Raw genomic sequence first — 26,009 nt, forward strand, 5'->3', positions numbered from 1 at the left:
AACAAGACATCTGTCATCCAGTAGCAAGGCAAAGGAGCGCGTATCATCATCCCCATCCATGTCTCCATTCCCTAAAGTCGTCAGATCTCCCCAAGACATAGGGAAGAAATCTGTCGAAAAGGCTTTGGGAGCTCACTCGAATGAATCAACCAGCACGGGCGATTCTGAGTTACTAAGGACATATATTACAAGGATATCAAATCAAACACCACCTAAACATCTCAGGAGTCAAGATGGGGCTGTGGCTACCACCTCCCATGCTACATCGATTGAGGGGTTTTGTCCGGAAGATAGACAAGCAACACACCAGGATAGATGCAACTTAAGGACAATAACTCCATCACCCATCAGGCAGACAAGAAGCAGAAGCAAATCTGGAGATGCTGCTGTTGATGATGATGGTCTTAACGCACCACTCAAAAGAAAGCCCTCTAAATTAATAACTATTTTGACATCAGAACATGATTACTCCCAAAGCAGTGCTCATGAGCTCAAAGGCGATACAGTGTTGCCTCTGTCTTTGGAAGAAAATATATCAGCGAGAAATATTGATTTACAGAGAACAGTCCTAATACAAGAGTCTGGAATTGTAGGTGGGAGTGAACCAGGAACATCAAACACGAAGATCTCAAACACAGACAGCGCATCACTACGTATTATCACATCCCAGGAGTCATCGAACATAACAAGTCTATCCTCTACAAGTGCTCAAGATGAAGATAAAAATTTAGGGTTCGATCTAAACGATTTTGTTATCAGAAGGCGGAGGCTAAGAAGCGAATCCCAACAGGATGAGCTGTGGGAAGGTTTGCCTTCAGTCACACCATTTAGAAAACACCCAAGTAAGCTTAAAGATGAAAATGAGAGCAAATATGACACTAACACAGGTGATGATGTACCAGATGTAAATAATCCCTCATCTGAACCAGCTTCATCATCTAATGAATCGTTACAGGAACGAACGAGCAGTTCCACAATTGGTTTGATAAGTGAGATTGACTCTATTCTCACAGATACGGAATCGTCCTCTTGTCAAGGTCATGTGAGCTTTGAGGAGGTTCCAAGCCTGGAGGAAGGAACTCCAGTATGTAGTACGTGTGGTACATCTGAGGGAGAAGCAGGTGCATCTGAAGAAGAAGCTGGTGCATCTTCTCTTCAACGTGTCCTGGACTATGACTTGGAAGCAGCTGCAAATAACAGTCTTTCTGAACTCGATACAAACGTAAAGAGCATCTTTTCTAGCGACATTTCATCATGTGCATCAACATTCATATCCAGAGAATTTACATCTCCAAATGAACAGCAATATAGTACAGAAGGATCATTCAGTATGAAGCCTGGAAGTCGATCATCAGGTCAACTGACATTTTGTAGTGATCCAGGTACACCCATGCCATCTGGACCAGAGAGCGTGTGGTGGAGTGATAAGGCCAACAGTGAAGGGTGGGCTACTCCAGTTGCAGACCCATTAGCTATAAGTCCACTTGCCACCAATAGTAACAGTTCGGATTTAGGCACATTACATACAGAAAGCGAACAAGGGTTGGAGAGCTGCCGTATACCTAAGGATGAATATGATTCATTGAGTAACAGTTGTGATGCTGTAGACGGTAGAGTCTTCAAAGAGGTGATGGAAAGAAAAGGTACTGATGGCCAGCTGGACATTTCAGCTGAAGTAAAAAACAGCAACCTGACAACCCTCACAGATGATATTCAGTCAGTGACATCTTCTGATACAAACACTAGCGTTTCTTTGACGGAGGACAGTGATCAACAGAAATCTCCTGTCAGATTCATGGTAACACGGTCCGACTGCGCCAATATTGACAGTGACACTGCAAAGGAGACTGGTGAGCAAGTCATGCAACCCACCAGTAGTGAAGCATCAAAACCCAAGTCTTCCTCCTCCTCCTCTGGTGAGTTTTTGCTTTGGAGTAAGAAGAAGGACAAACGAAAAATTTCGTTTCCAAAAATTGTTCTTCGGAAATGTAAAGAAAGTAGCTTAAGAGCCAAGGAAAGACATTCTCCTCAACCCAAAGATGATGGAGGAGAAAGGCCTCAATCGATGACAGAGACAGATGAATCTACAGCTACATCAGAAAGTCCAGCATCCGGTTCCACTTCCCTGACACCAATTAAGAGGAGTGCCCGACTCATGAAAAAGGTTGATTCCTCAGCATCCGGCCAATGTGGTAGGAGTAACGATTTTGTCTATACTCCGCTTAAAAGAGACGATAACAAGACAAAAACAAGGACGTCCACAGAAAGCCCATCTCCATCCAGGAGGAGGAGGTCCAGCTCTGATAACTGTCAGGGGGAAGAGGATGCAGGAGCAGGCCCGTCTACTGACAGAAACATTTCTGATATTGACGTGACTGTTTTGAGCCCAAGACAACTGAGGATGCTAGAGAGGGAGGGGAGAGAGGTGGTACAGACAGACAGCAACCACGGCCTGCCCCTGAAAGCAAGATGGAAGAAAAAGGTGAAGCGCAATCTCAAGAATACACAAGGGGCTCTGAAGAAAAGTTCTGGAACCACTCTTGATCAAAGGTTTGTACAAATTTGTAATGTTAATTGTAGTGTTAACTGCCAGGCAATGGAATGTGAAAGACCAATGCAAACGAATATCCAGTCTTGGTTATGTTCAGTTTGGTGTAACGGGCAATAAGCTTTGAAATTATTATGAATGGACCACTGACAATCAGTGAAGACACCAGGGCCCAGTTGTTCAAAACGCCGTTAATTTTAACGTACCGTTAAACACTAACGACCCGTTAAATAGCTAACGAAAAGTTAGTTAACAGTACGTTAAACATTTGGTTGCTGGAAGGTCTTTTTAACACGCCGTTAACTAATGGTATGATTAGAGGTTAACAGACTGTAAAGGACCTAACCATTACCCACAATTCCTTGCACACTGTCCCATGATTCTCTGTCAAAATGGCATCGCTACCAGAAGCAACTGAAATGACCCCAGTAACCTCTGACTGTAAAAAAAGAAAAAGAAGAAAACATTTCAGTGCCGAAAAGAGTGCTGAATGTCATTCAGGCAATGTTTCAGGAAAGTGCTGAGATTCTTAATAAAACATTCAGCAATGAGGTTACCAATAAGGCCAAGGCTGCAATCTGGCAGAAAATAACAGATTGTGTAAACAACAAATGCGTTTGCTGCCGTACTGTGGATCAAGTGAAAGAAAAATGGGGAAACATGGCCCAAAAAGCTCAAACAGAAAAAATGCTGCATTCCTTTGGTTTTCTTTGTGGTCTAATGTTCATGAATGCTACATTAGGCTGGACAATAAACGCCATGTTGTCACCATGGAGCTAGACCTAGAACTGAAGCTAATGGTAACTTTAGTGAGCTAATGTACCCCCTCCCATTACGTTAAGTTAACGTGGTCTTAAGGGGCCGTTAAAGGTTAACGGCGCTTTGAGCAACAGGCTTTCGCTGTCTTCACGTTAACGGGCCGTTAAGGACTAGTTAACGGTCCGTTAAAAGTTAACAGGCTTTTGAACAACCGGGCCAAGGTCTTTGCAATAAGGTTAAGCATGCCTTGTCCTGCAACATAATTATCCTAAAAAAGTAAATATTTATCGAAGTATTCATTCATGTTTGTTGGCTACTAAATAACAGCCTTCATCAGTGAGAGGATCCGATATTCGATGGTTCGGATCATAGATTCATCTGGGATATGATTTCTGATTTTTGTCTTTGTGCTAATGTAGTTGCACAAAATCGAAGTGATAAAATTCGGCAATGTTTTGTGTTTCTTTCAGGGAAAGACCTGAGCTCCAGCAAATCCCGTCATGTCTACCACCACGGAGAAAGAAGGGTCCAAACATAGATGAAGAATTGCTTGCCAACCCTGTGTTAGATAAACATGCCTGTGTCCTGTGGTCAAGGTAGGTGTACTGCTGTGATATTCGATGATATATAAACATAACTGTGTCCTGTGGTCAAGGTAGGTGTACTGCTGTGATATTCGATGATATATACACATAACTGTGTCCTGTGGTCAAGGTAGGTGTACTGCTGTGATATTCGATGATATATAAACATAACTGTGTCCTGTGGTCAAGGTAGGTGTACTGCTGTGATATTCGATGATATATAAACATAACTGTGTCCTGTGGTCAAGGTAGGTGTACTGCTGTGATATTCGATGATATATAAACATAACTGTGTCCTGTGGTCAAGGTAGGTGTACTGCTGTGATATTCGATGATATATAAACATAACTGTGTCCTGTGGTCAAGGTAGGTGTACTGCTGTGATATTCGATGATATATAAACATAACTGTGTCCTGTGGTAAGGTAGGTGTACTGCTGTGATATTCGATGATATATAAACATAACTGTGTCCTGTGGTCAAGGTAGGTGTACTGCTGTGATATTCGATGATATATAAACATAACTGTGTCCTGTGGTCAAGGTAGGTGTACTGCTGTGATATTCGATGATATATAAACATAACTGTGTCCTGTGGTCAAGGTAGGTGTACTGCTGTGATATTCGATGATATATAAACATAACTGTGTCCTGTGGTCAAGGTAGGTGTACTGCTGTGATATTCGATGATATATAAACATAACTGTGTCCTGTGGTCAAGGTAGGTGTACTGCTGTGATATTCGATGATATATAAACATAACTGTGTCCTGTGGTCAAGGTAGGTGTACTGCTGTGATATTCGATGATATATAAACATAACTGTGTCCTGTGGTCAAGGTAGGTGTACTGCTGTGATATTCGATGATATATAAACATAACTGTGTCCTGTGGTCAAGGTAGGTGTACTGCTGTGATATTCGATGATATATAAACATAACTGTGTCCTGTGGTCAAGGTAGGTGTACTGCTGTGATATTCGATGATATATAAACATAACTGTGTCCTGTGGTCAAGGTAGGTGTACTGCTGTGATATTCGATGATATATAAACATAACTGTGTCCTGTGGTCAAGGTAGGTGTACTACTGCTGTGTCCTGTGGTCATATTCGATGATATATAAACATAACTGTGTCCTGTGGTCAAGGTAGGTGTACTGCTGTGATATTCGATGATATATAAACATAACTGTGTCCTGTGGTCAAGGTAGGTGTACCGCTGTGATATTCGATGATATATAAACATAACTGTGTCCTGTGGTCAAGGTAGGTGTACTGCTGTGATATTCGATGATATATAAACATAACTGTGTCCTGTGGTCAAGGTAGGTGTACTGCTGTGATATTCGATGATATATAAACATAACTGTGTCCTGTGGTCAAGGTAGGTGTACTGCTGTGATATTCGATGATATATAAACATAACTGTGTCCTGTGGTCAAGGTAGGTGTACCGCTGTGATATTCGATGATATATAAACATAACTGTGTCCTGTGGTCAAGGTAGATGTACTGTTGTGATAAATAGAGGATATTATATGAGTGCCCATGTCATACTATGTTTACGACACGAGTGCCTAAATGTTGGTATTTCCCGAGCGAGAAGGAGGGATATACCGATATTTAGGCACGAGTATCGTAAACATAGCATGATGTGGGCACGAATATAATATTATGTTTATTACCGAAGTCGTCAAATTGAAATTAAACCCAAATCTACTTTCAAACAGGCTGGCTACCCGCCGTCGCCTCATGTAGAACGCAACGTCACAGAAGAAACAAGACGTCATAGCATTGTTCATGACGTCACGTCACCATGAGAAAGTGATATTTTGCCCTAGGGCATCGTATGAAAAATATGAACCCCGATATTTTCGCCCTCGTAGGTAATAATATACAATTATAGACTCCTGTAGAGGTCGATATCGGTTTTTATTGACCTGAGAAAAACAATATCGACCTCGCAAGAATTGTTTTATTATATAATGAAAGAGAAACGGGTTTTAACATAAACTTTTAATGCACACACTGTGCCATCTATCCGAGTGATCTGATTGGCTGAAAAGCGGGGGAAGCCCCTTCATACGGGATTCCTTGTCTATTTTTAGTAACCCAAGTCAATATCATAATTTATCAGAAAACTCAAGTCAATATCGTGTTTTGTAGTCAATCATGTGACGGTATTTTGACCAATCGTGGTACAGGAAAAATACTACCTATATAATAACATATATTATTACTCGCCCGTGGAAGATACTGCAGTGTAATACCGCTAGACGTATGACGTCATAATGGTTTACAGTTACGACGTCACAATATTAATACCTCTGTCACAATGGTATTAGACCTTGCTTGACTCGTGGAAAGCTGAGAGTCATCAAACTACGTAGGCAGTTTATATCAATTTATCTTGGAGAGTAATAAACAGAATACTAAACTCGCTTCCGTGAAATACCATTTTTATTAAACTCGTGAAAGATTTAGCATCAAACTCGCTTTCGCTCGTTTGATACCAAATCATTAACTCGTTCAATAAAAATGGTATTACACGGAAGGTCGTTTAGTATCCTCTATTTATATAAACATGCCTGTATATGTGTACTGCTGTGGTGTTTTAAGTGCCAGTATTAATGTTACTCATTGTATTTGACAGACACACGAGTACGCTACCTCGATGGCATTGAAATTACATTCACCAGTATAACAAAGTTGACGTATGCTTCTGTCATCTCTTCTTAGTGAGCATCGTCGCCACTTCCAGATGTCTCATCCTGATGCATCTTCAGCAGCTTTAGATGAATTACTTCGACGACAGTGGTCGCAGGAGCTGACTCCACAAGAGAAGATGAAGTACTTCATCCGTGCGCGTGATGCAGTCAGAGATGAAGATAAACATCAACCGCGGATTAGTAGAGGAGGTAACCTGTAGTAATATGTGGAACTCGAAATATGCTTACCAAGACTTGCATTCGCACCTTCTCCAGGCACTATACTCAGTCATAAATTTCACCATGATGATAAACCGATTTAGCCTTAATTTAAGCACATCGTTCGAGAGAGCCTCTGATGGACTTCTTAAACGTTTTTCGGGCGCCACACAACAAAAAGTCACTTACATTTTTATACAAAATGTGAGTGGCGGGTGCTGCCGATAGATTAGTTGGGTTTTTATAATTTTTATTGGTTATATACATGTATGACGAAAAATGGAATTTTGGTTCTGTTATAAGTTCTGTCCGTCGCCATTCTTCTGTTATCTATAATACATATATTCAATAGGAATATTATTATTAAACTCCATAACCCAAATCCCAGTGATACTTCGATTTTTTTCTCTATCTGTACAGAGACAAAACGAGTTGGCAGGTCAGGGAGCAGCCAGAAGTCAACAGAGGAAGAGGATGAACAATCCAGTCTTGAGCAATTCACACGTCTCAAGACAAAACGACAAAAGGATTTGCTAACAAAATGGCTACATTTCTTCCAAAAGGTCTTATCCCGCCAAGACTATGCGAAGTTCATTGAAGACGTCAAAGAAGGAATCCTAGAGGCTGAAGCGCAGAATAAACCCAACAAAACCAGAGGACTCACAAGCAAGATCTTCAGTCACAAGAAACTGCTATTTGTGAAGATGAATAGTTTGAAAGGTCACGTCATGGCCCAATACCATCGGCGTAAACGTCGACTGAAGGATTTGCAGAAGTTAGCCTTCTACATCCTGGTGACCAGACTTATTCAGGGAAAGCCTTGCTCCTTCATCAAGGGGTGTAGGTCCAAGAGGCTGACCGGGGTCTTGCAGGACCTGAAGGACTTAGAATACGGGGATAGCATTGCTGTACTAGGGTATCCAATCCCGACTAACAGCTTTACGAATCTGTACAAGGAGATTGTCGAGACAGTGGACTCGTGTATGTTCAGAGAAGAAACACCGGATGCTACTGATCTGGGAAATCCTGAAACGGTTCCTGAGGATGGTACCAGCAATGGTAGAGATGAAGCTGATGCTAATAAAGAAACGACAACGAATTCCGTAGTGTCGAAGATTTGTGTTGATAAAAAGAATACAGTGAGTCTTTTACAGAAACATCCAGTTGTACAAGAACCTGAGTGGTTTGAGAAGCCGGTAAGTGAACAATTCATGAACAGGACAGTGAATGAGTTGAAGAGTGTCACCATCTTTCCACAACTTCATCCACGAACTCTGGACTCGGTTTTCCTTCCACCGCCGTTCCGGATGCCGGTGTGCGGAGCTCCGTCGGTTGGAAGGTCACTCCTCCAGAGGGCACCGGGTCAGATCCAGTACCGCTGTGTAGCCACACCCTGGATGTCTGGGTGTCGTCCTTCCGTCTCCACCACCCCAAGGGTTCATTCCGGTCATCAGTCAGTGAGAGAGGTACTGTACGCAGATGCTAGGGATGCCTTTCAACGGTCATACGCAAGCAACACCGACCCCTGTTGTGAAATGGACTCACCCTCTTGTGTTTTGTCTACATGGCTTGTTGCCGATAAAGTCAGGAAATAGACTATGGATTGATGCCTTTCAAAGTTGTGAAATGGACTCACCCTCTTGTGTTTTGCCTACATGGCTTGTTGCCGATAAAGTCAGGAAATAGACTATGGATTGATGCCTTTCAACGATCATACACAAACAACACCGACCATTGTGAAATGGACTCGACCGAGTGTGTTTGTCTACATGGCTTGTTGCTCACAAGGTTACCACGGACTGACGTCATGGAGTAAACCAAAAGAAAGGATTCACTCATATTTGATGGTGACTAAAATGAGAAAAACAAGAAATATTTTCTCGATGATATGTATTTAACACCGATATCAAAGATGATGGTACGCGCATGTCAATGAGTATCTCACGTGCACATGACGCCTCGGATAGATTGGGGTGGACATTTCTCAATACTCTGCAATGTGACGGGTGAAGCAGGTATTGTCATGATCAGTATGAGACTAGATCTATGTTGCCTTGTAGTGTATATGGCCACGCAAGATACTGGGAGGCTGTTCTATGATGAGAACATTCCGTTTTACGGAAACTCCACGATACGGATCTAAGTTCAATTATATATTCCGTATTTTGCAAACTATTGAAAAGATATACATGTTTGACGTCAGAGGATGACGTTTCACAATAACATAACAAGATGTCTGTTTCAATGTTCATCTGAAAACCTCACCACTATATATCCTAACGATGAAATAAATGTCCAATGTCGACCTAAGTGTTATGTACATGCTGATGACTATTTAGGGAGTAGTCTGTTCTTCAGTCAGTAAGGTATATGTACAACGATCTTCGTCTCGAAGGTTTGGGCGATCGAATCATCTAAAATTGTTGTTTTCTGTCGTAATAATGCTGTATCAATTACAAGGACTATTTTCCAATAGCTCAGTGAACATTTCCAGAATTGAAAGTATTATAGCGAATAAAGATTTCCACACGAATAAGTCATGCGACATTAGGTTAGTGTGAAAATAGCTGGTGTTTATGTACCGATAAAACATGTTGACGTCGTGTGTTATATGTATATACCTCACCATGCTGAATTCAGTTAGTCGACATGTTTATAAAGCTAACTCACCTTGAACAGTCTTCATTTTTTTTCATTCTCTCTCTCCACGATTATGTTTTATAGGTTTTTCAGCACCACATCGTGGATTTCACCACAGTGGTAAACGTTATACTTCTGCATAACCCGTGAATATCCGGGTTAGAATTGGTCTTCACCAACCCCACACTCCAGCGCAGTGATGACTTAGCATACTATGCTGGCTGGCCGCATGGAACTCTGGGTGGGAGAGTACAGCAACCCATGCTTGTCGTAAGAGGCGATGAACGGGATCGGGTGGTCAGGTTCGCTGACGTGGTTTGACACGTCATCGCATCCCAGTTGCGCATCTCGATGCTCATGCTGTTGATCACTGGATTGTCTGGTCCACCTGCCTCCATATAGGTGGAATATTGCTGTGTGCGGCGTTAAGCAACAAGAACAAGAGTTCGAACTGTCCTCTCACAGGTTGACACGCCTCGATACTTAAATACTGCTCAAAGCGGCGTAAACCTCAGTCACTCAATCACACACTCTAAGCACACGTGAATGGGGCCCTGCATTCCTGTTTTAGAAACCTTACAAAGTGAACGCACAACCGCAATCATTTTTAGATTGTTTTCTAGTCAGCAGGGGTGAATACAGCTTTTTTGAGAAAGGGGTGCACAGTTCATTTAATTTTTTTTAAAAAGGTGGGGGAGCGCGCAGACCCCCACCCACCCACCCTCCGATCCGCCTATGGTCAGTACATTTCTCGTGTCCCCCGTGATATTGCTGGAAACGGCGTAGAACCATACTCACTAATACACTAGTCAGGCTTAGTGTAGCGTCAGTCTGCCTTACTTAGACCCTAATGGGCAGAGCAATCGCAGGACTGTTGAAAATATGTTTATGTAGGTGAGTCAGAGTTCCTTGTGGAAATGCAAATCACGGTTTCATTCCGAAATTCCCAGTTTGCTAAAGATGTCAATGTCAACTTGAGATTCAACTCTAATAGAATCGGACTGCTGTGTTAGTGTTTTGAATATTGGACGAACTTTGTCTACTGGACAAAAAATAGTTTCGCTTGACTATCTAACCATGTTAGTTCCTAGTCAGTGCTGTCACGCTGTTTTCTTACCCCTCTCTCAGTTTTCTCACACAGCAACAAGAATGTAACGATGTTGAAAATCAAGAAATAACCTTAGCCATACGACTGACTGAGTTTGGTTTTACGCCGCTTTTAGCAATATTCCAGCAACATCACGGCGGGGGACACCAGAAATGGGCTTCACACATTGTACCCATGTGGGGATTCGAACCCGGGTCTTCGGCGTGACGAGCAAACGCTTTAACCACTAGGCTACCCCACCACCACTTAGCCATACGATGGTTGGGTTAGACCAAACTTAAACCTTCACATTAACTAAGGTTACCTTAGCGTTCTGCAAGGAGTCGACTATAGTAAAGCTACAATCTTCAGAAGGAAAGGTAACAACAACTCTGTGGACCGCAACCGTGTTTGTACCTACACATGTAGAACACTTCGTATCTTATACAAGCCAGTCGTAACTTTCCATAAATCACCTTATGATCGCTCTGTGTAATGTGGCCAATGGTGCAGAGGGGATCCCTTCTCCCCCGAAATAAATTCCCTGAGGGGTATTTCCCCCTAAGCTTTGGACTTCATGATCTATGTATGACTGTAAACTGTAAACAACCTTAGCACTACGATCTCTACGAAGTCTTTTAAGGTACGGAAGTTACGATCAAGTTCCGATGATCGTAAGCCTATGTTAAAGCATTGAAGATCCGATCAACTTTGCGCTAAGACCCTTTGTGGAACGGGACCCAGGAACAATATACGACCACTTCGCCACATCAAATTGAAATAGAGTACAATCCCAAAACATTTATTTTTCGTGTTTATTATAAATATGTTCATTTCGACAAAATGTATAAAATTTCTAGTTACCAAAATCTTGGAAATGATTTTCTTAAAATTCTAAAGTAACTAATTAAAGTACACTGATATTTCATTGACATTTAGCACATTTCGGCAGAATATATGATCATATTGCACTGTATTCAGCTACAAGAAGGACTCTTGCTCTTCTGGGCCTAACGCCCGTGCCACATTTACAACATCAAGGATTGTCTTCATGGGTCTGCCAAACCTCGACAGCCGGGGAGGGCTGGTACTAGTAGGCAGGCCATGCTGAACGTTCAGACTCTCCACCAGGAGACTCAATCTCCGAGCTTTCATCTTTCCGACATCGGCACGTGGAGATTCCCGTTCGGCGGACGACATGCTGCCTTCCTTCTCCTTCTCAACGCTGCCGGTATCCCTAATCGAGCTGCGACGTTTACTGGTCTCCGTGTGGAGGTTCCTTCCGGAGTGGTGGCTGGGAAACTGGCCGAGCTTCTGTGGAGAGACGGAGGCGAGAGACTCCTCGAACTTGCGTTCAGGTCGAAAGTGTCCCTTTGGTTTGGGTACCATAACACGAATTCCGTGGGAAATGGAAAAGTGGATCCTCATTGATTCGTCATCGTTAGCTGTTAGAACAAGGTGAGCTACAGTGAATGAAAAATTACGCCACATATCTTACAATGTGTGTTTGTTGAATAACGTTGGGCGGTGGGGTAGCCTAGTGGTTCGTCAGGCCGAGACACGGGTTCGATTCCACCATGCATTACACCTTGATCTGGAGTGAGTGAGTGGGTATGGTTTTACACTGCTTTTAGCAATATTCCAGCAATACCACAGGGACAATAGAAATGGGCTTCACATATTGTACCCATGTGGGGAAACGAACCCGGTTCTTTGGCGTGACAAGCGGACGCTGTAACCACATCCCTTGATCTGGAACTGTTGATGAACTACTATTCAGCCTGAAGATCTACCTGAAGCTGGGCCACGATAGTGGATGCTAGGCCTCAAATAAATACTTTATAGGTACCTCGCATGGACTTCGATTGACTCTCACCTTGTATTTTGTAATCCTTTACCGTGGCTTTGGTGTAGTCGATTTTGGTGGCGTGGCCGTGGTGGGGGCTGGAATATTCGTCTCTCATCTCCTCTTCTAGAATGCGACGCAACATCTCACGGGCGTCAAACTTTTCCAGCCACTCTGAGGAAAACCTGCATCACAGAGAGAAAACGTATTGTGCCAAGCCTTTCTGAAGAAAACCTGCATCACACAGAGAAAACGTATTGTGTCGAGCCATTCTGAAGAAAACCTCCATCACACAGAGAAAATGTATTGTGTCAAGCCATTCTGAAGAAAACCTGCATCACACAGAGAAAACGTATTGTGTCAAGCCCTTCTGAACAAAACCTGCATTATACAGAGAAAGCGTACTGTGTCAAGCCATTCTGAAAAAAACCTGCATCATACAGGGAAAGCGCATTGTGTCAAGCCATTCTGAAGAAAACCTCCATCACACAGAGAAAACGTATTGTGTCAAGCCTTTCTGAAGAAAACCTGCATCACACAGAGAAAACGTACTGTGTCAAGCCTTTCTGAAAAACCCTGCATTATACAGGGAAAGCGCGTTGTATCAAGCCATTCTGAGGAAAACCTGCATCACACAGAGAAAACGTACTGTGTCAAGCCTTTCTGAAAAAACCCTGCATTATACAGGGAAAGCGCGTTGTGTCAAGCCTTTCTAAAGAACACCTGCATTATACAGAGAAAATGTATTGTGTCAAGCCATTCTGAAGAAAACCTGCATTATACAGAGAAAATGTATTGTGTCAAGCCATTCAGAAGAAAACCTGCATCACACAGAGAAAACGTACTGTGTCAAGCCTTTCTGAAAAAACCCTGCATTATACAGGGAAAGCGCATTGTGTCAAGCCATTCTGAAGAAAACCTGCATCACACAGAGAAAATGTATTGTGTCAAGCCTTTCTGAAGAAAACCTGCATCACACAGAGAAAACGTACTGTGTCAAGCCTTTCTGAAAAAAAACCCCTGCATTATACAGGGAAAGCGCGTTGTATCAAGCCATTCTGAGGAAAACCTGCATCATACAGAGAAAATGTATTGTGTCAAGCCTTTCTGAAAAAAACCTGCATTATACAGAGAAAATGTGTTGTGTCAAGCCATTCTAAAGAACACCTGCATTATACAGAGAAAATGTATTGTGTCAAGCCATTCTGAAGAAAATCTGCATCTCACGGAGAAAATGTATTGTGTCAAGCCATTCAGAAGAAAACCTGCATTATACAGAGAAAATGTATTGTGTCAAGCCATTCTGAAGAAAACCTGCATCACACAGAGAAAATGTATTGTGTCAAGCCATTCAGAAGAAAATCTGCATTATACAGAGAAAATGTATTGTGTCAAGCCATTCTGAAGAAAAGTCTGCATCTGCATCACACAGACAAAATGTATTGTGTCAAGCCATTCAGAAGAAAATCTGCATTATACAGAGATTGTGTCAAGCCATTCAGAAGAAAATCTGCATTATACAGAGAAAATGTATTGTGTCAAGCCATTCAAGCATTATACATTCTGAAGAAAATCTGCATCTCACAGAGAAAATGTATTGTGTCAAGCCATTCAGAAGAAAACCTGCATTATACAGAGAAAATGTATTCTGTCAAGCCATTCTGAAGAAAACCTGCATTATACAGAGAAAATGTATTGTGTCAAGCCATTCTGAAGACAATCTGCATCTCACAGAGAAAATGTATTGTGTCAAGCCATTCAGAAGAAAACCTGCATTATACAGAGAAAATGTATTCTGTCAAGCCATTCTGAAGAAAACCTGCATCACACAGAGAAAATGTATTGTGTCAAGCCATTCAGAAGAAAACCTGCATTATACAGAGAAAATGTATTGTGTCAAGCCATTCTGAAGAAAACCTGCATCACACAGAGAAAATGTATTGTGTCAAGCCATTCAGAAGAAAACCTGCATTATACAGAGAAAATGTATTGTGTCAAGCCATTCTGAAGAAAACCTGCATCACACAGAGAAAATGTATTGTGTCAAGCCATTCAGAAGAAAACCTGCATCACACAGAGAAAATGTATTGTGTCGAGCCATTCTGAAGAAAACCTCCATCACACAGAGAAAACGTATTGTGTCAAGCCATTCTGAAAAAAACCTGCATTATACAGGGAAAGCGCGTTGTGTCAAGCCATTCTGAAGAAAACCTGCATCACACAGAGAAAATGTATTGTGTCAAGCCTTTCTGAAGAAAACCTGCATCACACAGAGAAAACGTACTGTGTCAAGCCTTTCTGAAAAAAACCTGCATTATACAGGGAAAGCGCATTGTATCAAGCCATTCTGAGGAAAATCTGCATCTCACAGAGAAAATGTATTGTGTCAAGCCATTCAGAAGAAAACCTGCATTATACAGAGAAAATGTATTGTGTCAAGCCATTCTGAAGAAAACCTGCATCACACAGAGAAAATGTATTGTGTCAAGCCATTCAGAAGAAAACCTGCATCACACAGAGAAAATGTATTGTGTCGAGCCATTCTGAAGAAAACCTCCATCACACAGAGAAAACGTATTGCGTCAAGCCATTCTGAAAAAACCCTGCATTATACAGGGAAAGCGCATTGTGTCAAGCCATTCTGAAGAAAACCTGCATCACACAGAGAAAATGTATTGTGTCAAGCCTTTCTGAAGAAAACCTGCATCACACAGAGAAAACGTACTGTGTCAAGCCTTTCTGGAAAAAACCCTGCATTATACAGGGAAAGCGCGTTGTATCAAGCCATTCTGAAGAAAACCTGCATCACACAGAGAAAATGTATTGTGTCAAGCCTTTCTGAGGAAAACCTGCATCACAAAGAGAAAACATACTGTGTCAAGCCTTTCTGAAAAAAACCCTGCATTATACAGGGAAAGCGCATTGTGTCAAGCCATTCTGAAGAAAACCTGCATCACACAGAGAAAATGTATTGTGTCAAGCCTTTCTGAAGAAAACCTGCATCACACAGAGAAAACGTACTGTGTCAAGCCTTTCTGAAAAAAACCTGCATTATACAGGGAAAGCGCGTTGTATCAAGCCATTCTGAGGAAAACCTGCATCACACAGAGAAAACGTACTGTGTCAAGCCTTTATGAATAAAAACCCTGCATTATACAGGGAAAGCGCGTTGTGTCAAGCCTTTCTGAAGAAAACCTCCATTATACAGAGAAAATGTATTGTGTCAAGCCATTCTGAAGAAAATCTGCATTATACAGAGAAAATGTATTGTGTCAAGCCATTCTGAAGAAAATCTGCATCTCACAGAGAAAATGTATTGTGTCAAGCCATTCAGAAGAAAACCTGCATTATACAGAGAAAATGTATTGTGTCAAGCCATTCTGAAGAAAATCTGCATCTCACGGAGAAAATGTATTGTGTCAAGCCATTCAGAAGAAAACCTGCATCGCACAGAGAAAATGTATTGTGTCAAGCCATTCTGAAGAAAACCTGCATCACACAGAGAAAACATATTGTGTCAAGCCCTTCTGAACAAAACCTGCATTATACAGAGAAAGCGCGTTGTGTCAAGCCATTCTGAAGAAAACCTGCATCACACAGAGAAAATGTATTGTGTCAAGCCATTCTGAAGAAAACCTGCATCACACAGAGAAAACGTATTGTGTCAAGCCATTCTGAGGAAGACCTGCATCACACAGAGAAAACGTACTGTGTCAAGCCTTTCTGAACAAAACCTGCATTATACAGGGAAAGCGCATTGTGTCAAGCCATTCTGAAGAAAACCTGCATCACACAGAGAAAATGTATTGTGTCAAGCCTTTCTGAAGAAAACCTGCATCACACAGAAAACGTACTGTGTCAAAACGTAGGGAAAGCGCGTGTATCAAGCCTTTCTGAAAAAAAGAAAACGCATTATACAGGGAAAAACGCGTTGTATCAAGCCTTTCTGAGAAAAACCTGCATTATACAGAGAAAATGTACTTGTGTCATTCTGAGAAGAAACCTGCATCATACAGAGAAAATGTATTGTGTCAAGCCATTCTGAAGAAAACCCTGCATTATACAGGGAAAATGTATTGTGTCAAGTTCTGAAGAAAACCTGCATTATACAGAGAAAATGTATTGTGTCAAGCCTTTCTGAAGAAAACCTGCATTATACAGAGAAAATGTATTGTGTCAAGCCATTCTGAAGAAAACCTGCATTATACAGAGAAAATGTATTGTGTCAAGCCATTCAGAAGAAAACCTGCATTATACAGAGAAAATGTATTGTGTCAAGCCATTCTGAAGAAAACCTTCCTCATACAGAGGAAATGCATAATATCAAGCCACTCTGAAGAAAGTCTAGCCAAAACAGAAAAGACAAAAATTACATAAAAAATGGTAAAACGCAAATCTTTCGTTTTTCATTATATCTACAAATAAACCATTGAAGAGTATATTTTTTTCTCATTTTGGATTGAAAAGATATAGTCAATCATTTGAAACAAGAATTATGAGTCATTAAAGATCAAAGATCATATACTCTAGGGGGTACAAATACATAAATCACTAACTGGCATCGCTATAAATGAAACCCCGTCATTAAAACTACTCACTTCGGTCTTTAATTAACTTAAATCGACCTTTTTGACAACAGTGCACAATTCTCACCCGCGAACGAAATTTCAACCAATCAGAGCGGGGCGTCTCTGTGACGTCATATGAGGAATAGATATGAGGGCCGATGCAGAATTCATCTACATTTCAGGGGGTAAATTATCTTGTTTACAGGTTTGTATAAACCTGAAATCGTGACAACTGTTGTGGAAAATGAAAGCTATATGTTCTCACAATCTACTGTCATTTAATTTTGTCTCCTGCTTTGCCTAGTTTCCGAGTTACAACTTGTTTTCATAGACGATTCTGTCAAAATCGCTTGGTGTCGTTAGGCCTTATTTGTATAATGACTGATCCAAATTGATCCCATTTCTGTGTTTTTACCTCGATATTTAATCATGTCATGTAAAAATCTGTTTGTATTCTCAAAACAGTGTCGGCCCATAAGTTTTCACATGCAATACAGCAATTAATACTCCCTTGTTGTAACCCGTGTTAGGTGGTATAAACCTACACATGTTATTTGTCATCATTCACTTGATGGTCAGTTAATGAATTTATAACAGGTATAATTAGTGGTAACACACTTAGATTACCCGACAAAGGTTCCCATTTGGCATTTCTTGTGTCTGGAGTAAATATTCAACATTATAAACATCGATCAAAGGATTAACCGATAACACGCTGATTGATTAATTACTTTTATCTTACACAGCGGATTTGTCAAAAAGGTAGTGTTTATGTATGTAGATTTACTAATCTATACTGAATACACTCTGTCGTGTCGGTGTCTGCGTAAAAAACAACGTCCTTCTTTCAAAGGATTAACCGGCAATACATTGATTGATTGCCCATTATTGGCTAACTAAATTACTGTTTTTAAAGAAAGGCGGACATTATGCAATTAGTTGCCAGGTGTGCTATCTTGGGTGACCAATGAGACTATACACCAATGTGAAATACCTGAAAAGATTTATCACTTTTTCGTATATTAAACTGTTAAAAGACACATCACTTGGAACAGCTGCAGATGAATGGCATATCACTCGTTTTTGTGGATATTGATGGATACATTCCTCGAACAAGGTAATAGCCTGACATTGTTCCTATAACTTTAATCTGTTTTAATTTTAATATTTGCATTTTGTTTTTATTCATTTGTCGTAGCATTCAACAGAATCATTGTTTTCGCCGTGAAGTGTAATGAGACAGACAACATACACTAGGGAATGTGTGCGAATTATGATTCTCATTGGCAAACTATAAAATGTCTAGATATTACAGTTCTGTTATAAATTCACTACAAGTATCAGCAGATCGTCTGCTTTTTATTAAGTTTCAAAATGCATACAACTATGATAATAAACTAATTAGGATTATAAGACCAAATATATAGACGTACATTGACTAGTATCTACATACTGGTGAGTGGACGTTAACCATGTGAATGTAGCAAGACATTTATCGCGCAGTATTGTGACTTCGACCCCCACCTCGCTTCCGTGGAAGAAATCGTTATGTTATAAGTTGTGTCATGCAAAATCCTTTTGGTTATGATTCCAATACATATTTAACTACGAGTAGAAAGTAGTTTTGATTTTCTAACTTGATGAAAACAAACCATAATCTCATTAATTCTAACAGACTTTAGCCCGTGACTTTACGATTTTCAAAAATGGCGGCGCCCTGTCGCGAACATCCGCCAGTCTGAGGATAAATGCTATTTAGGTTTGTTTTCACCGAGTTACAAAATCAAAACTACTTTCTACTGGTAGTAAAATATGTATTTGATTGATGGCCAATAGGATTTTGCATGACATAGCTTATAACATAACAATTTCTCTCATGGCAGCGAGGTGGGTGTCAATATAATACTACTTACAATATTATTGTTACTTCGACCACAACCTCGCTTCCGAGGAAGAAATCGTTATGTTACAAGTTGTGTCATGGAAAATCTTTATGGTCATCAATCATATACATATTTTACTACAACTAGTAAGTAGTTTTGATTCTTTAACTTCCGTGAAGCGATCTGAACACAAGTAAGATATCGTTTCAGGCTTCCACAACGCTCGCTTCGCACTCACAAACATAACCCATTTAGCACGAACTGCGGGTTCCTGTGGAAATCTGTGCATGGTGACACCATCGCCCGACCCCTAGGAGCAATTGACGACAAAGCAACGATTCGGCATGTCGTCGTTGATGTCGAGAAATCATCAAAATGATGAGCGTGCTACACACTTTCTATACAACTAACTGAAAATCGTTCCTCATATGACGTCACTGCAGTGCTCTGGCGACAGAGTTACGTAACCTGTCTGTGGTTTCGTTGGCGGGCGAGAGTGAAGCAGGCGACTTTTATGGCAACTTTTAATCGCTTATTTGTATTAATTAACCAAAAGTTTTTAAGAATGAATTTGGTGTTCAGGCGCATAAGTCTAACCACAAATCTTTCATATGTAATAGTTAAAAGAGTAATCAAAAATGCGTCCAAAGTTTATTTGTTCTTTAAGAAGTCTGAGTGAGTGAGTGAGCGAGTCAGTGTTTTGTTTGTTATTTCACGCCTCACTCAGCAATTATCCCAGCTATTTGGCGGCGGTCTCTAAATAATCGAGTCTGGACCAGACAAACCAGTGATCAACATAATGAGCATCGATCTAGGCAACTGGGATACGATAACAGGTGTGAACGAAGTCAGTGAGCCCGACCACCCGATAACTTTAGTCGCTTCTTACGACAAGCATGGATTAATCAAGATCAATTCTAACCGGATCTTCACGGGTACCGAAATGATGTACATTTATGCCGGAAAAAAGGTAATCGATAAATCGATTTTCAAAGATGAACTGCCCATCAGCAGTTGCGTATTTTATACGAATTGAAACAATAGAATCATGTAAAAGTATTCCTTAAGTGCTAACTAAGTTTTTGGATATATATAAAAACGCTAAATTTTCAACAATTTTAAATGAAACATGAAAATATAGACAAAAAAGTGTCTTTTACCTATCGCCCCTAGTTTATCAAACTAGAAAAGGTATTTCGAAGAATGATTGACATTGCAAGTTATGAGTTATAGTCATCTGCCCGGTCCCCACCTGCACGCGAGGAGGAACTTCTGACGCCAGGAAGCAGGTGACTATAGCTTCTACCTTCTCTAGAAGCATGTCGTTGTCCTCCTTGGAGTAAGTGCCGGACTGGGTGACACTGTCGACCTGTTGCCGGAATCTGAGGACGAGTACAGTAACAGTGAGGGCGGTGAGGTAGCCTAGTGGTTAAAGCGCCCGCTCGTCAAGCCGAAGACCCGGGTTCGATTCCCCACATGGGTACAATGTGTGAAGCCCATTTCTGGTGTTCCCCGCCGTGATAATCCTTGAATATTGCTAGAAGTGGCGTAAAACCCAACTCACTCACTCACAGTCCCAATGAGGTGGGTTTAGCGTCATCGGCAGCAATAGCCCACCATCATCGGGGTTGCATACTTTGCACCCATGTTGGGAATCGAACCCGGGCTTTTTACGGCGGAACGGGCGAACACTTGATCTACTATGCAATGTTCTACCAACAGATTATCAGAGCACACTCATAATCATTATCTGTCCGAAAACACCGTTACTCTCCAATGTTGGTAGATCCGGGCATCTGTCTAAACATGCACAATAAATAATGTACAACGTTAACGCCCCAAAACCGATTCCTTTGGGCGTAAAAGACAAAACAATGGTAAAAATGGTTCGAAAGCATGACTGAAAATCACTGTACGAGAAGTGGGAAACGTGCTCTATTAGGCTGGAATGAGTCCGCTGAGCGCTCGCACACACACACACACGCACACACACACACACACCAGGTACGACTTAACTAACACCCTGTCCTTAATGGTATAACACGATTAACTACGAGTTCACGTTTTCGCCAACAGTAATTCAGATATGTGAGTGAGTGAGTTTAGTTTTACGCCGCTTTTAGCAATATTCCAGCAATATCACGGCGGGGACACCATAAATGGGCTTCACACTTCGGAGTGACGAGCGAACGCTTTAACCACAAGGCTACCCCACCGCCCAATTCAGATATGTCGGCTTGGTGCAGGGGAAAAAACCCGGAAGTGATGCAGGTTGTGAGTGAGTATCGTTTTACGCCGCTTTTAGCAACATTCCAGCAATATCACGGCGGGGGACACCAGAAATGGCCCTTCACACATTGCACCCATGTGGGGACTCGAAACCATGTCTTCAGCGTGACGAGCGGACGCTTTAACCACTGGGCTACGTCTTAGACGTTCACCCCTTTGTTGAAACCGATGGGCATGGTGCTGACAAACCTAGAAACATTATCGGGATTCAAACCCTTGAGACGCAACTCTGCATCCCGAATTGTCCCGCCTTAGACGACAGGGCCACCCGCCGCCCATCCACTATGTGAAATCGGTACTTTGAGAACCTTTTAACTTCAGTTTTCCAACGTTCTACTTTCTACGTTCAGGGCGTAGATTTTCGAAGCTCTCTTAGCGCTAAGATAGTCGTAAGTTAATGTTAATGTATGGCACTTACGACTATCTTAGCGCTAAGAGAGCTTCGAAAATCTAGGCCCAGAACTTTTGACCACCCTCAGGTGTTTCCATGGAAACCTAAGGTAAGAAGGGATACGTTAACTACCTGTTTATCTCCAGCAAGAACTGAATTTGGTGAGTGAGGGAGTTTTACGCCGCCTTTAGCAATATTCCAGCAATATCACGACGGGGGACACCAGAAATAGGCTTCGCAAGTTGTGCGAATGTGGGTAATCGAACCCGGTGTCCGGCATGACGAGCGACGTAACGCTTTAACCACTAGACTACCCCACCTCCCCCTTAAGGAGGTGGAAACCAACAGACTACAGGTCACCTAACAATGCTAACACCACAAACGAGAACTAAAATCTCTTGAAAGAATTCCAAAACCACCTAAATTGGTTTCTATGGAAACCACGTACAGGTTGACCTCCAGCCAGAACAAAAGGTCTCTGGGCAGCTTGTTGATGACGACCACCTTGTTGCGGAGGACGACCCGTGTCATGGTGGACAGGGGGGAGTCGAAGTTCAGGTCACGGCCTCGAGGATTTGGCTCACGGGGTTCCATTAGCTCTGCAACAGTGGGAATTCCACAGATTAAATTTAACGTTTTATTCATTTTTTGTTTGTTGGACTTTGCTTCCACTATTGTCAAACAACGTATCCAGAAGATCCAGGTCAGTCATGTGCGGGTCAAGTCCACTGCAATGACATATCAAACTATCAATGCCTACAAGTGTTTGGCATGAAGAGTTTGATTTGGTTGTTTAACGCCGCACTCAGCAATATTCCCGCTATATGACGGCGGTTTGTAAATAGTCGAGTCTGGACCAGACAATCCAGTGATCAACAGCATCGATCTACGCAAGTGGGATACGATCACATGTGTCAACCAGCCTGACCACAAGGGTGCCGTTGTACAAAACAATCCTTGCGCTAAGGTGATCGTGACTCCCATACCTTAACATAGACTTACGACTGGCGTAGCGCTAAGGTGATCGTAACTCCCATACCTTAACATAGACTTACGACAGGTGTAGCGCTAAGGTGATCGTAACTCCCATACCTTAACATAGACTTACGACTGGCGTAGCGCTAAGGTGATCGTAACTCCCATACCATAACATAGACTTACGACTGGCGTAGCGCTACGGTTGCTTTGTACAACGGCACCCCGATCCCGTCAGTCGCCTCTTACGACAAGCATGGGTTACTGAAGACTAAGGGACCGTTCATAATTTATGGCTAGGGGGGTGATGATGATTTTTATGGAGAAGCATGTACAATGTGACTGACCCCCCCTAAAATTTATGTACAAAGTAAGTGACCCCCCTCTGCATATCATGTACAAAATCAATGACCCCCCAACCCCTTCCCATATTTTGTAAGCCTAATTGTTTAATATTTTTATGTACAAAATTGATGACCCCCCTAGTACACATGTACAAAATTGATGACCCCCCTACCTCCCCAGAACAAAATTGGTGAAACATAAATGAATGCACACACACGTACACTTGTAGCCAGTACAGATCGTGTATTGTTCGCACCGTGTCGGGATATACTCACTCTCAGCTGAAGAAAGCCTGACCAGTTCTCTCTTCAAGTAGATCTCGAATAGCTGGACTTCTACCTGGCTACGCATACTCCGCATGAAGTCACGGATAACAGACACGAAGCCAAGCCACAAATGAAACTGGGAGACAAAGTATTTCAAAATTATTATTCAAAGAAAAATTAAAAGTAGATCATGACACGTGATTATAAATGAGAAGGAAGAAGTGCGTGAGTATGGTTTTACGTCGTTTTTAGCAATATTTCAGCAATATCACGGCGTGGGACATGAGAAATGTGCTTCACACATTGTACCAATGTGGGGAATCGAAGCCGGATCTTTGGCGTGACAAGCGAACGCTTTTACCACTAGGCTACCCCACCGCCCCGTTGCCCATACAGTCACTGCAAATATCCAATCGGTATTGTGTGGCTATTGTCTGATGACTCCTGTCCTACCGTTTTCCTCACGGGCTTCTTCCGTGGCTTCCATTCCATCATCATTGGCGAGATGTCATGCTGCGAGACTTCGATCATAGAGGGCGCTAGATCCCGAAGCTCTGAATCTATTGGGAACGTTTCCAAATATCCCGGGAACCTTTCATGAATAAATAATACATAAAATAAATAAAATACCAGAGATGTTAGTTTATACAAGTTTCGCAATAGTTTGATAAAAATAACTTGCCACCGGTTCTAGTGAACGGCAGTGTATGCACCAATCCATTGGAGGACAAATAAACATTCCTATTATCCAGTCATAAACAGCGGCCATTTAGAGTCCTAATCCCCGTATGTTACTACCCGTAACCCGTTAGAACTCGTCTTCAGTAACCTATGCTTGTCGTAAGAGGCGACTAACGGGATCGGGTGGTCAGGCTCGATGACTTGGTTGACACATGTCATCGGTTCCCAATTGCGTAGATCGATGCTTATGCTGTTGATCATTGGATTGTTTGGTCCAGACTCGATTATTTACAGACCGCCGCCATATAGCTGGAATATTGCTGAGTGCGGCGTTAAACAACAAACACACACTCGTATGTTAGTTGTTTTTACAAGAATTTGTGTGATAGAGGCCTATTCTTGCCGCGAAACATTCCGACTAAACAAACAGGGTGACACAGTGGGTTCGAAATCCAGACTTGCCCTCATTATATTTTTACTTTTGCTCACGACTGCCGTCATCGCAGTGAACGTCTTCATTACGTCACATCGGGCTTCCCTCCCTATTCAAGTTGACACAACCGCCTCCGTGGTGTAGTGGTTAGAGCGTCCGCCCGGAGAGCGGAAGGTCGCAGTTTCGATCCCCGACCGCGTCATACCAAATCACGTTAAAATATGGTACTTGTTGGTCCCTGCCTGGCGCTCGGCATTAATGGGTACAACAAGGACTGGTCGGCTCGGAGTCAGTATAATGTGTCCGAGTAGGGTATTCATGCTTCACTGCGGCATGGTATCTCAGTGGGCTAGCACTATTTTACCAGCTGAGGTCTGGGCTAGCACAAGCAGCCGCACATACACATACACACGCATGCACGTCGTCATATGAGCGAAATATTCTCAAGCACGACGATAAACCCAATTTCACCTCACCTCACCTCAAGTTGACACGCTGTTATCAGCGATGGTAAACCTCACCTATTCACGCATGGTTATAACAAACATCCCTTATTTCATGTTGGTCCTTTAATTACCGAAAATACTAGACTGACGATCATAATAATAATACATGAATCTATATAGCGCATCATTCACAGTCCTATGCTCTGCGCGCCTAGCAAGGGAAAGCATGGGAGAAGTTAACAGTCTTTCATTGTGTCGTGAAAGATTCAAGTGAAGAGACAGATTTAAGATTTTCGGGTAGACAGTTCCATTTTTCTGCAGCTGCATATTTGAATGTTCTCTTGCCAAAAGTTGAGGTCTGAATTTTTGGAATGGTGAAAAGTTTTTGCTTTCGTGATCTGAGAGGTCTCGGAGGACGATAGATGTTGAGTAGTTCAGTGAGGTACGGTGGAGCAATTTTGTGAAAACACTTGTATGCATACAAAAGTATTTTATAGTCAATGCGGAAAGAAACTGTCAACCAATGGAGCTCCTTCAGTACTGGGGAAATGGGGTCAAACTTAGACGCTCTGGATGTGATTCTGGCAGCAGTGTTCTGAAGGGTTTGAAGTCTTTTGATCTGTTCTTTAGCGGTATTGACAAGTCGACAATTACAATAGTCCAATCTGGACAAAATAAGGGAAACAGTCAGTTTTTGTGCTGCAGGTCTGGTGAGGTATGGACGGATCTTCTCGATGTTTCTGAGATGATAGTTTGCAGTCTGGCACACACGAGTAACATGGTGATTCATACTCAGCTGTTGGTCAAACAGTACACCCAAGTTCTTCAATTTTGCTGATGGGGTGATGACGGAATCTCCAATGACAAGCCGGGGAATACCGTTGCACTGTTGTAGATGCTTTTTTGTGCCTATTGCCATGAACTCTGTCTTGTCCTGATTGGGCTTTAGTAGATGACACAGCGTCCATTGCTTGATGTCACTGCAGCATGGTTCAACCTTGATCACACTTGTATCTGCATTCCAAATCGTGAATCCGATATATATCTGATTATCATCAGCAATCTGATGTTGCTGTAGACCATGCTTGTCTGCAATCTTGTTGAGCGATCGAGTATACAGAGTAAACAAGACAGGACCTAATATAGAACCTTGTGGAACTCCACAGTTAAGATCACACGAGTCTGATGTTGAGCTGTTTACAACCACTGACTGTTTTCGGTCGGCTAGATAAGATTTGAACCATGCAAGTGCAATCTCTGTAATGCCAAGGTCGTGTTTAAGGATTCCTAAGAGAATGTTATAATCCACAGTGTCAAAGGCTGATGAGAGATCTAGTAGCACCAA

At 42.0% G+C, this 26,009-nt stretch overlaps 2 protein-coding genes across 2 annotated transcripts in view; one reads left to right on the forward strand and one right to left on the reverse strand.

The window, feature by feature from the left end:
* The first annotated feature begins 58 nt into the window (after nucleotides 1-58).
* On the forward strand, nucleotides 59-8,409 carry LOC124287886. The gene is made up of 4 exons (XM_046724366.1): nucleotides 59-2,550; nucleotides 3,778-3,903; nucleotides 6,627-6,805; nucleotides 7,235-8,409. The coding sequence occupies exons 1-4, from the start codon at nucleotides 59-61 to the stop codon at nucleotides 8,407-8,409; spliced, it is 3,972 nt and encodes a 1,323-aa protein (XP_046580322.1).
* Nucleotides 8,410-11,327: 2,918 nt separating this feature from the next.
* Nucleotides 11,328-26,009, reverse strand: part of LOC124287887 — a 35,443-nt gene continuing 20,761 nt past the window's right edge. The window contains exons 15-21 of the mRNA XM_046724367.1: nucleotides 23,558-23,696; nucleotides 23,114-23,240; nucleotides 21,967-22,117; nucleotides 20,091-20,220; nucleotides 13,380-13,393; nucleotides 12,418-12,572; nucleotides 11,328-11,986 (exon numbers count right to left, since the gene is read on the reverse strand). Coding sequence (XP_046580323.1) covers nucleotides 11,523-11,986; nucleotides 12,418-12,572; nucleotides 13,380-13,393; nucleotides 20,091-20,220; nucleotides 21,967-22,117; nucleotides 23,114-23,240; nucleotides 23,558-23,696 — 1,180 coding nt within the window. The 3' untranslated portion in view covers nucleotides 11,328-11,522. The remainder of the gene's footprint in view (nucleotides 11,987-12,417; nucleotides 12,573-13,379; nucleotides 13,394-20,090; nucleotides 20,221-21,966; nucleotides 22,118-23,113; nucleotides 23,241-23,557; nucleotides 23,697-26,009) is intronic.

The sequence above is a fragment of the Haliotis rubra genome, unplaced genomic scaffold (genome assembly GCF_003918875.1).
Source record: "Haliotis rubra isolate DU_JTF1 unplaced genomic scaffold, ASM391887v1 Scf408, whole genome shotgun sequence".
In the NCBI taxonomy this organism is placed as follows: Eukaryota; Metazoa; Mollusca; class Gastropoda; order Lepetellida; family Haliotidae; genus Haliotis; species Haliotis rubra.

Coding starts and splice junctions, on each gene's coding strand:
- LOC124287886 (XM_046724366.1), top strand. CDS start 59: ATGTCTCCATTCCCTAAAGTCGTCAGATCTCCCCAAGACATAGGGAAG. Junction 2,551..3,777: donor GGAACCACTCTTGATCAAAG/GTTTGTACAAAT, acceptor TGTTTCTTTCAG/GGAAAGACCTGAGCTCCAGC. Junction 3,904..6,626: donor GCCTGTGTCCTGTGGTCAAG/GTAGGTGTACTG, acceptor ATCTCTTCTTAG/TGAGCATCGTCGCCACTTCC.